Source organism: Amblyomma mixtum, chromosome 10 (genome assembly GCF_055824585.1).
Source record: "Amblyomma mixtum isolate Tamu chromosome 10, ASM5582458v1, whole genome shotgun sequence".
Classification (NCBI taxonomy): Eukaryota; Metazoa; Arthropoda; class Arachnida; order Ixodida; family Ixodidae; genus Amblyomma; species Amblyomma mixtum.
The window spans coordinates 156938723-156951304 of NC_143021.1; the positions used below are offsets into that span (position 1 = coordinate 156938723).

The 12582-nt window shown below is 46.5% G+C and overlaps 1 protein-coding gene across 1 annotated transcript in view; it reads left to right on the top strand.

Moving 5' to 3' along the window:
• LOC149327454 (AP-5 complex subunit mu-1-like) overlaps positions 1-9143 on the top strand; it is a 31731-nt gene extending 22588 nt beyond the window's left edge. Inside the window, exons 7-8 of the mRNA XM_089564886.1 lie at positions 3483-3579; positions 8975-9143. Coding sequence (XP_089421012.1) covers positions 3483-3579; positions 8975-9060 — 183 coding nt within the window. The 3' untranslated portion in view covers positions 9061-9143. The remainder of the gene's footprint in view (positions 1-3482; positions 3580-8974) is intronic.
• The last annotated feature ends 3439 nt before the right edge of the window (positions 9144-12582 follow it).

The following is a 12582-nucleotide window of genomic DNA, read 5'->3' on the forward strand; positions in this document are numbered from 1 at the left end:
TGCTATTGGCACGCGCGTGCCCGCTCAAAAAAGCCGACTTTATAATACAAGCACTTCTACTTGGCCTCCATTTGAATATGCTTCCTTCCTCCGCTATATCCGAACTTTGCACAAGCTGTAATCGAATACTGCCAGGCAAACAGCGCTCACTAGCCTTGCGGCGCGATCGTCTTCGCTGAGGTTGAGCCAGGAGTTTTCTAGTCTACTACAGCAAATAAAACACGTTTAAAACTTTTTCTAGGGCGTTTCATCCGTTTTAAGATGTGTGTTTTTATATATAACCAGTATTTATCGCACAGAGCGCTGCACGCGCTACTGGTACCAGTGCTTTGCACGAGCCGCAACGAGCAGACGCTCCGAACCTGTCCGGACTCCAGTCTCAAACGTGCGTCACTTCCGGCGGGCAGCAATGGCGCCCATTTTTCCAGTTTCGGTATTGAAAACTCCGATTTTTGCATGCCTTTTTCACCGTAACTGCTTGAAACTGGAGCGTAATGTTTTGTGGGTAGCCTAATACGGGGGTGTACTATGAGAAAACAACCTCTTTACGGTTTGAAAAATTTCGGTCAAGTAGGCCTTTAAGTGCCATGACTGGCACCTCCTGGACTTCGTTTTACCTCTTGCCACATTTTCGTCCTGCGACTTGGCGAGATTTTGAGAAGCAAAAAGTACACCTGGTGGTATGATACGCGGTTGGCAGGGCGAATCGCTCCTACTAAATCCGCACCCAAAAAGTAGTTCACTCTCCATGAAAATTATGGCCAGAGAGCCCAAACACTGAGCGCCTCACAGCTTCGACTGTCATTTTCAATGTTACCATATCATTTTATACCGCTCTTTGTATTCGTCCAATCAATCACCCGAGTTTAGAGAAGAACGACTGATATGCGGCAGAATAATACGCGGCGGAGTTTTGTGGACGCACTACTTCAGCGACCTCCGCAGCGTTGCTTGCTATGTATGAAACGAAGTATAGAAATCTGGCGATGGCAAACTTAAAAATGTGAGGTGACCTTCTGGGCTTATCATATTTGCTGCACAAAGTGTTTCACGCGCTGACTACATTCAGTGGCCTGCTGCAGAGTCTGGAGTAGAAAGAGGGTGGACAGACGGTTTCTTGGCTCGCACAAAGTGACCGAGGGAGGGGAAAGCCTCAGGGTGCTTATTTGAAACAGATTGGCAAGCACCCCAAGGCTTCTCCCGCCCTGGTTCACTTTGTGTGTGCTGGTGAGTAAGGGACATGGTTTTAGTGCACCCCAGATGGTTCTGAGATGGCTGTTTTTCCGCCGGTGAATAGTCAGCTTACATATTTCAAAGATTGCAGAGAACACTTTGGCAATAAACCTTTCAAGGCCATTTTTGTGTGAAACCAGCGTTGTGCCGAGTCCTGTGCTCTTTGTTCTGGCATGAATCTCAGTACTGACATCTTCATCAATGTCTCCAAGGACCAGGGTTGTGTGCGTGTTTGCGTGCATGCCAGAGAGAGAGTGCGTGAGGGATTGAAGTCACGTCAGCAACTCTATCAATTTGGGGTACCTTCCGGGCACCCACCTATAAAAAAATTTAAGGAGCACTTAATTGTATTATGCGTTTACAATGCATTGAAGTGGGGTGAGACTTTGAAAATGAGTTTCAAAACTTGGTTGTACAGCAGTTGCAATAGAAGTTGTGGCTTTAAAATTTGCAAGGGATCTTAAACATAGATGCACCTTGCAGTAGAGCGCATAACTAGTTTTAAATTTTGTTGAATATTTTTCGAATTTTTTAGTTTTTTCGCTAATGTACATTTTTCTAACATTCTACTATCCGCAGAGGGTTGCAATTTTGTCTGAAAGTAGCTACCAACGCTTTACCCAAGTTGAACTAAAGTTATGCACTTCTAACAAAAGCTATAGATTTGTCATGTTTTTATCTTTGTCAATGCAGTAAAATTGCCACATCTGAATGTTTTCTTTTAGTCAGAAAAATACAAATGTACCTAGGCTATTGATTCTAGTTAAGTAAATTCCAATAATTAACATGTGAAAATTTTGTTTGCCTATAGTTCCTGAGGGAAAGGTGCACAAAACTCCAAAAATGTTTCGAGAAAAACGCCTGTAAAGTCTGAAAACCATTTAATTCATGGTTTCTTACCAATATCTCTCAAGACAAAAGTATACAACAGCTGTATCTTACCGGTACTCACCTATGGGGCAGAAACGTGGAGGCTAACGAAGAGAGTTAAGGACAACACAGCGAGCTATGGAAAGAAAAATGATAGGTGTAACGTTAAGAGATCGGAAGCGGGTGGATTCGGTGAGGGAACAAACGTGTGTTAATAACATCCTAGTTGAAATCAAGAGAAAGAAATGGGCTTGGGCAGGGCATGTGATGCGAAGGCAAGACAACCACTGGTCCTTAAGGGTAATGGAGTGGATTCCGAGAGAAGGCGAGCGTAGTAGGGGCCGGCAGAAAGTTAGATGGGAGGATGAGATTAAGAAATTTGCGGAAGTGGGGTGGCCGCAACTAGCGAAGGACAGGCCAGATTAGACGGACAGATTAGACCTATTCATTCACGGAAACCTGAAAAAACAAAATAAAAGCAAAAGCAAAGTCGCCACGCCACTGCCTGAAAGACACTCCATGCATTGGTGGACTCCTCCCACCATATACAGGGAATTAAAAAAAAAGGTGGGAGCCGTACGTTAATCCAATTTAATTAGGGAAATCGGCCACACAGGGCAATAAATAGAAGTTCCTGAGAATGCTGGGAACGTGTAGATCAAGTTCCCGTGGCAAAAAGACGAGCTCAGATCCCTCTTCAGTGCTCCTTTAAGACGAAGCCTTGTTGTTCCCTCCAGTTTTCTTGCCCATTTGTTTTAGTCTTTCCTCGTCATGTTCATTTTTGCTGAGTCATTCGTGACTGTTTTTCGGGAGGGCTCTTCCTGTGGCAGCCACCTTCTGGCCTCTTCCTCCTCTCCACTCTGAAACCTGCCAACCATTGCAGATAGCTCTTCTGTGTACGCAGTCTTACGTATGCCCACACCGGTGGGTGCTCACAGTGGGGCTTCTGATGCATTAAAATGCATCCCCCACCCATGAGCCTCAACCCACCCACATCCACCCTTCAGGAGCTCCACCAACCCACCTCCAACCTCCAGAAGCCTCTATCCACATGCAGGAGTGGTACAAAAAAGTGTTGGCACAATTAAACCCGAAGATGCATTGGGAAGGTGATCAGTGTAGAAGCGAAACATACAAGCAATACTGCTAATGCATGTCTGTTGCATCACATCATATTGCCACGGACCTGGCTCGAGCTACCTGCACGCTAAGCCGTGACGAGGACGAAGTGGTCGCGTTCGCGTGAGGCGCGCTCGAGCTGGCTCTGTTCTGGGCGATTAAAACTCTCGGCCGTTCTGCGGTCCCCCTCTACGTCTACGACTGTTCTCCGTCTGGCCTGTGACAATATGATCGTCTGTGCATTTCTTGCTGTGTTGCAGGTGGATTTCCGAATGACCCATGGGACATTGAGTGGATGCAGCCTTGACTCGAAGTCTATCCTGGTCACACCTCTGGTGAAGTACAAGCTGTCTGTCGGTAAGATGCCATACCCTCATTAACTCTTTCGCTACCGCGGAAAAATGGACGATTTGGAGTGTACTGAAAGAAAAATTTTTTTCACAAGAACTAATACACCCAGCACATATTGCAATGCATGAAATTGTAGCTTATTAGTTACACTTCTGAATGGAACAGACAGAAGAGTTGTGTGTGCGAAAGTAAATGAACATTTATTTGTGAAATTTGCTAAAAACACAAAAAAAGTATATAGCAAAAACAAAAATTACCAGCTGCACTAAGCCAGAACTTGATTAGAGGAAAACTGGAATATACAAACTGTTGCACATGTTTATAGCTGTCATTATTCACAGTTTCAGCTATGAGAAAAATTTACTGCACTTTCCATGGCCTGTCAAGCCAGGGGTCATGACTGTGGTGCCACTGTGAAGAGCAATCAGGGGTGAAGGTGTGAAGCAGAGGTAGACTGACAGGTGCTTCACATAAGGTTTTATCTTTGTTCCTCCCTTTTTCTCTGATAGCCGAGCTTGTAGTTTCTCCTTTTTTTCATTTTTTTTCGGTTGGTGTTGAATGGATTCTATGGGAGGATTGGGGGCGTGGACTTCTTTTCCCTCATCATACACGAAGATTTCTCGAATGAGCTGCTCCCTGAAAGCCAGGTGATAAAATTTGGCTTTTTAGGCAAGCTCTAAAACATCAGGATCGATGAAATAAGTTTTAGTGATGTGGTTCAAAAGCCAGGACACTTTACAAGTCTTGCCAATACATGCTGCCGCCACAGAATCATCCGGGTCCGTTACGTGCAAAAAAACAAAAAAAAAGCGAAAAACCAATTTTGAGAAATTATTTTTGATGGCAGAGGGCCAGAATAGATTATTCTGGTATTTCAGTAGCGATACAGTCGTGGCAGGTCAACAATTCCAATGTATACGATGATTCCAATGAACATCAGCATCTGCAACAGATTCACATCTTCTCATGAGCCGTCACGCCGAACTTGCTGAAAATCTTCATCAATGCATACTTATTAGCGTTTCCGCACACGGTCTTCATCATTTCCGCCGTGAAGAGCATCAAAAAAAAGTCGAGAAGTCGAGCGAACCTCCGAGCGCCGCTCCGCAGCGATGTGCCGATATGGACACCTAGCTGTCGTCTTGGTTGAAAAACGCGGCGCGACCTTGAGCATTTGGCAAACTGCCTTCGCCTTACATTGTCAAGACCTTGAAGCATAAAAATAAACCACTGTCATCAATTACAAACCGTATGCACTGCAGAAAACTCACAGCGAACGAAAACGGAACTTACATGCAAGTACGCGCTGACTTTCCAGGCTCCCGAGGCGAAGTCTTGCTGTCGAAACTGAAATCCGACGTTTGTACATTGTTGCCCGACTAATAACCGCTGCTTTAGTCGCAAAAAACGAAACCGAAACCGGCCGACGGGCTCGGCGTCAGCTTTCGCTTGCGAGGAGCGCGCGGCGACGCGGACGCCATTTTCTCCGGCTGACGCTCGGCCGTTCAGTTTTATTTTTCATGGCGCCCCCTCATGTCAAAACACTGAAACCAAGGCTGCAATCGAAAGAGCAGTTGTTGAGCTCGCTAGCTAGATGGCGGAGCACGTCCACGACTCTCCAAAATAAGCTTTTTTGCGCGGGTGATTTGAATCGATCATATGCGAACGATGGCTTATGGCGCGGTAGCGAAAGAGTTAAGCTTTTCTTGCATGAGACTGACCATTTCAGATGAATTCGGTTTTCATTGGGTACTGTTTCATGGCGTAGGATCTCATTTTGTCCACCGCTTGTGTGTATTTGGGAGGCAAATTTGTTTCATCAGTACACAGTGCAGAGCATCTAGTGTGTTCAAGAAAACTTTGTGCAGAATGACACAAGACGGATGGAGAAACACGTACACACACACTTACACACACACGAGCGCTTGTGTGTGCGCTCGGTTGTGTGCTCGTGTGTGTGTACGTGTTTCTCCATCCGTCTTGTGTCATTCTGCACAAAGTTTTCTTGAATATGTCGATACACCAACTGGCCCAACGTTCTGCTCTACTAAATCTAATGTGTGCTCTGTTTGGTGTATCACAACTGTCATAGTGGATGTGAAGGCAGGAGAAATGTAACTGGGGCAGTGATGTGGAGCAATGTGAAGTAGATATGGATGTGGAGCAATGTGGAGTGATGCGGATGTGGGATGTGGAGTAGATGTGGATGTGGAGCGATGTGGGGTCGATGTGGATGTGGAGTGATGCAGATGTGGGATGTGGAGTGGATGTGGAGTAGATGTGGATGTGGAGTGATGTGGATGTGGGATGTGGAGTGATGCGGATGTGGAGTGATGTGGATGTGGGGTGTGGAGCAATGCGGATGTGGGATGGGGAGCGATGTGGATGTGGAGTGATGCGGATGTGGGATGTGGAGTGATGTGGAGTGATGCGAATGTGGGATGTGGAGTGATGTGGATGTGGGATGTGGAGTGATGCGGATGTGAGATGTGGAGTGATGCGGATGTGGGATGTGGAGTGATGCAGATGTGGGATGTGGAGCGATGCAGATGTGGGATGTGGAGTGATGCGGATGTGAGATGTGGAGCGATGTGGAGTGGTGCGGATGTGGGATGTGGATGTGGAGCGATGCGGATGTGGGATGTGGAGTGATGTGGATGTGGGATGTGGAGCGATGTGGAGTGATGCAGATGTGGGATGTGGAGTGATGCAGATGTGGGATGCGGAGTGATGTGGATGGGGGATGTGGAGCGATGTGGATGTGGGATGTGGAGCGATGTGGAGTGGATGTAATGCAATGTGGAGTGGATGTGGAGCGATGTGGATGTGGAGTGATGCGGATTTGGGATGTGGGGCGATGTGGGATGTGGGGCGATGTGGAGTGAATGCGGAGCGATGTGGATGTGGGATGTGGAGTAGATGTGGATGTGGAGCGATGTGGGGTCGATGTGGATGTGGAGTGATGTAGATGTGGGATGTGGAGTGGATGTGGAGTGATGCGGATGTGGGATGTGGAGTGATGTGGATGGGGGGTGTGGAGCGATGCGGATGTGGGATGGGGAGCGATGTGGATGTGGAGTGATGCGGATGTGGGATGTGGATGTGGAGCGATGCGGATGTGGGATGTGGAGCGATGTGGGATGTGGAGTGATGTGGATGTGAGATGTGGAGCGATGCGGATGTGGGATGTGGAGCGATGTGGAGTGATGCAGATGTGGGATGTGGAGCGATGTGGAGTGATGTGGATGTGGGATATGGAGTGGATGTGGAGCGATGTGAAGTGATGCGGATGTGGGATGTGGAGCGATGCGGAGCGATGTGGATGTGGGATGTGGAGTGGATGTGGAGTGGTACGGATGTGGGATGTGGAGCGATGTGGATGTGGGATGTGGAGCGATGTGGAGTGGATGTAATGCAATGTGGAGTGATGTGGATGTGGGGCGATGTGGATGTGGAGTGATGTGGAGCGATGTGGAGTGGATGCGGAGCGATGTGGATGTGGGATGTGGAGTAGATGTGGATGTGGAGTGATGCGGATGTGGAGCGATGTGGAGTAGATGTGGATATGGAGCGATGTGGAGGGGATGTGGAGTGATGTGGAGCAGCAAGCTTGTGAAATTTCCTGCACCAATATAGATGCAGCTGTTCTTAAACAAAAGTGAAGGTCGCTGAGAGAAGAACCCTGTCTGAGGGTGGGCGAAACTCGATGATAATGAGGCTGATGTACACTCAAGGCACGAGTGAAGCACTGGTGGTCTAGAAGGGGTGCCAAAAGCTCCTTGTTAATCCTGCAAGACGCTTTCTCATAGCCTGTATACTTTACAGAATGTTTTTCTTCGGAGATTTCTTTGAAATTGCTAGTTCGTAATAGCAGATTAAAGGCAGTTTAAACATTGTCTTTCTCTCTAAAACTTGTGTTTAATCAAGATAGGCATCAAACGTTGGTAAACACACGCAGTGTTTCTTTTGATTTTTTTTCCATCTTACACTCGCAACAAGTTAAGGCCTTAAATTTCATTCTGTAGCTGGGTACAGCTCAGGAACAAAGCGGGAATTCTCCATGCAGGAGGCCATCCAGCCAATGGTGGCAACCGATGTTCATAATATTGCAATCAATCCATGGTTAATCCTCTGTCATGTTGGCAGAATCCCACTCTTCAAATTTTAGGTTAGGTTAGGTTATGTTACGTTATGTTAGGTTAGATTAGGTTGTGGCACACGAGTGCATCTGCACTCTTTTCGTAGCGGGTGCTTTGATTCTGCAGGACGCTCATCTGTTAGAATCTAGTAACTGCGTCGTTTAAGCTGCAGCGGTCAAGAAAAAGGCGAGTGGCAGCAACAAAGACCTTGGAGCCAAACAGTGCAACCAGCATTGCCCGCGTGCCATCTGTGCCAGCATAGCTTAATTTTCGCGCTTGCATTTGCATTAGTTTGGCCGATTTTAAATATCCCAATGCTGGCCAATATTAGATATCCCAAGATATCCCAATGCCGACCAATATTAGGTATCCCAATACTGGCTACCCTGACATCCCACTCAACTTGCCAGTAGTTCATTGCTGATGGCGGGTAGAGTCTCGCTTTGGCCGTGGGTCGTGCAGTAAACATAGGCTGTCAAAGTGCTGGTGTGGGGTAAGACACTAGTGTGAGGTGGCATTCGTGAGGTAATACGTGGGAACTCTACCACTATTGTGATGTAACAGCCGAGTTTATATTGCATGGGTTTCTATGTGAGCTAGTCAAAGACTGGCTCATGAAAATGTAGCTGCCAGGAAAAATGCAACACCTGGAAGCTTAACACCAGTGTTCAGATGAATTAATGTCTCGTATTATTACAGAGCAGAAAATATGCAACCTAGAATTCAGTGTAACGTAACTTGGTATGCCGATAACATTGATGTTCAAGTCTATTGGTTCGTATCTCCAAGTTGCAGTGCATCAAAGACAAGGGCGTAGAGCAAGGCGAGCATACAAATTGCTGTGTGTGTTCACCTTGTTCTTCATTCCTTGTCTTTGATGCACTGCACTTTTGGAATTAGTACGTAAGATGAAATGTGTTTCATGGTGCTTTGCGCATTTGCTCTTCATTACTAAGAAGGCTCTGCTTAAAGAAAGGGCACTTTTCATACTTGGGCCTGAACTCTAAATGATGCGTTGGTGGAATGTGACAGCTATCAAGAGTGTGTCTTCTGTGCTCACGTAGTCTGGGGGGACTTGGATGCGAAACGTGGATTTTTAAAATTCTATTTGTGGAATAATGATATTTTTCTTGAAAGAGATGCTGCAAATACTGACGCCTCACTTGTCACCTTTGGTGGGATCTGTCGCTGCTCATTTTCGAGAAATAGTATGAGACGACCTGGTGTGTTGTGACAAAAAAATGCCTTCCTTTCCATTGCAGACTATGAGGTGCAGTCGCTGGAATACCGAATATGGAACAAGTTTGGCGAAGTCCCCTTTGCTACCTCAGCAATGACTGCTGATTGATCTCAAACTGATGACCAATGAGTCGGAGTTCTGTTTGTCTGTAGTAAAATAAATCTCTGCATTCACGTGCAGCCTGTTGCTAATGGTGTGCTCTGGTATTGACTAGCCACTGGCTGTGGCAGCAAAGCCATTCGCAGAGGTTGCTCTGCATTTCTGCCTGTGCAAACTTTGGTGAGTTAGACACTTCATTTTTTGAGGGGGGTGCTTGGTCTTGAAAAAAAAATTTTATGAATGAAGTCACAGCTAAGAAATCCTCAGGGAATATGTATTTTTGTGTGCCAATTCTAAATATGTCATTTAATTTCATATAAAACAATTCCTTCAGCACTTACGTAATTTTTATGCATGCATTTTGTGAAGAGCTTTGCAAAAAATATATTGCGGGAAACTTGCTGAAATGTATGCCATTGGGTTCTCTTTACACCAAGGAATGCAATAAGGGTAAAATTGTCTTCCTGCCTATCTTAGAACTTAAGTTATAAAGTTTTGTAGTTGTAACTTCAGAAATGAGAAGAAAAGTGTGTATATTCCTGTTTCTGAAGTGGCAGCTTCAGTACCCTATAACTATGGTTCTGTGATAGCCAGGATCATAATTTTACCCTTATTGCATTCCTTGGTATCAAAAGAACCCAATGGCATACATTTCAGCGAGTTTCTCAAAGCAAATTTTTTTCAAAACTGTTCGGAAAATACGTGCATAAAAATTGCATAAATGCTCAAGGAATTGTTTTACATGAAATTAAGTGGCATATCTAGAATCAGCGCACAAAAATATATTGTGCCCTGGAAATTTCATAACTATGACTGGATTAATAAAATTTTCAAGACCAGGCTATGCTGTGACAGCGTTGATGTGTTTATTTAGTGGACTCTACAAGCAGACACGGATAATGAACTAAGATGGCGCGCACTTTTCGCTGCTCGCGCGCCATCTATTCTGGCACAGCCGTACATCAGATCGTGGGGCTTTTAGGTAGCCGCCTCATGCTGGCGCCACTACATCGCCTACCACGAGACGGAACTAAGCGCTTCTCGTGAGGTAGCGCGAGGGTCTGTAACGTTCCGGAAGTTTGCACAGCCACGCAGAATGTCTGACACTCATTAGCATAGTGTAATTCGTGCAACGCATCAGACCGGAAGTCATGCCAACCGAGAGAGCTGAGCTAAATCAGAAGTGGAAACTAGTGACGTGCCCCGGTTAATAACGGCGCGCCTGACTCCCCAAATTGTCGCAGAAATACGGGGCCAGTTTCTTGCCAATGTGCTTGTTGTACAGCGCAGAACTAATAGCGGCCTGCGGTCCTCGAAGTTTCTTCCGCGTCCTAATCCATCTTTAATGATGCATCCTAATCCTTCTTTACTGATGACACCATTGGCACTGCCGATGGCGTCATCAGGCGACTTGGGTGCTCGAACCGCCTGGTGTGGACAACACCCTCTTTTTGTACCACCTCCACACACACAGTTGCTGCCGGCTTTTCTCGCCTAATCACCGGAAATAAAATTTTGCGGGGGCTTAGCTTTGGTTAAGCCTGGTAGGTTGCGAAAGCGAGCGCAGCGCCACTAACGAAAGGAACGCGGCGCGACGCGTCTAAAGGTCACGCGCGCCTACCGGCCGCTGCTGCGCGACGACTCGACTTGGTAGCCCATCTCTCACCCTTGTATGACATCACGCTATGACGTCACTAGGCATGGCATGAAGTCGTATGTCATTCTAAATGTCACGCGACGACTCGACTTGGTAACCCATCTCTCACCCTGGTATGACGTCAAACGTGGCTACCGGCCGCCGCTACGCGAAAGGCCTTTCATGAGCATAGTATTGCTTTCGCAATAAAAAAACAAAAACTGGAAGCTGTCATCGTTAGGCACTTCCCAGGTAAAACACAGCCTTCTGGATGCACTGGTAAACAAGGTGGCGATGTCATCAACAGTGATGCTTGGCTTTGAGCTTACGTGATCAATGAGTACAATCAGATAGTTGTCCATGCAACGAAATACCTTAACAACATCAGAGGTCAAATGAAGCTAATCTTTGATACGTTTGTCAATACAACAAAAAAATGTCGCTCAAAATAGGGGCTAAGGCCGAACCAATGCGAACACCTTTATGTTGAACCTAAAAGCTGTGGTCATAGAATATGGCAGTCGAAGAAACAGAATAAAGGCTACGGCACAAAAATGGCATGAAGGTTTTCAGTTCACAAAGAAACGGCGCACACACACGTGCAGAACATGCGGACAGAGACGCATTTTTCATGGGAGTCGTCGGTCACCAAGATCTTCCCTAGCATTGACGACAATCAATAAAATAAAATATAGGCGCCAATCTGCTGGGGGGGGGGGGGCTGGGGTCCATTTTGCCCGAGGATTCATAATTGACTGGGACCGGGAGTTGTGCAACCCCAAGCTCAGGTCGGTCGGCAAAGGAACGAGTGACAACCTACTAAGAAATTACAACCCGTCTCAAGGAGGATACACGAATTTTCCCAGAACCACGTACATCTCTAAGTAAACAAAAGTCATTTGGCGGCAGCTCCCAACGGTCACTTTTTATAATCCGTACATTGACTCCCGGAACAGTTCAGCCCCTGTGTTCTCTCTGCGGGCACCTAAAGGCAGACACACCGCACATCCTATACATGTAATCAAGACAAGTCATCGGAGAGTCTGCAGCTCTCTACCCAGTCGCACTGGGAGGCTGTGCTGCTCAGTTTGGACCTGGAGGTTCAACTGCGAGTCGCGGATCGGGCCGAACAGGTCGCCGAACAACATCGTCGGTCGGGCACTTGGCGTCCGGCCGAGAAGAGCCCACCACGGGGCGGGGAACACCAGACCGCGCTTGAAAATCTCGTCTTCAATAAAGTTTCCTCCTCCTACTTTCATTAACACTGAAATGGACAAAACGAACTGCAGTGTAAAGCCTGAGGCAACCAAGGCAAGTGCAAAAAATGGGTTTTAAACAGGGTGTCGAACCGGAATTTTTTCGGGTTCGGTTCGGGTTCACGCCTTTCGGGTTCGGGTTCGGTTTCGGCTCCGGAGACACATTCCGTTCCGGTTCGAACCGGTTCGACCCAGCCCGAACCGGTTCAAACGGGTTCAAACGGTTCCGAAAAAAAAAAACGTGAGCTGCTTTTTTACTACACTTTATAATACTGAGTTTTATTTCTAGTTCCTTTCTATTATAAAACTTAAATATCCCTAAAGTAGTGTGTCTTGTTTTTTACAGTCAGATGTGACGGGGCCCACTTGATTGTGCAGACCGCAGCAAAACGTGTATAATGAGTGACCGACAATTACAGTAGGATGGGCAATATATAATTGTGATTGTTTTCTTTGGCACATAATAACCGACTAGAGTTGTCACGCGCCAAAAGCAAGTGAAAACAATACAATGCTTCCTGCTACTCCTTTCGGGCACTGGACAGGTTAGGCCCTGTACCTGCCATGTATTTTTAGATACGTTTTGCGACCCTTTTTCTGGCCATCTACCAGGGTTACAGCAGTGACACTAGTATCATT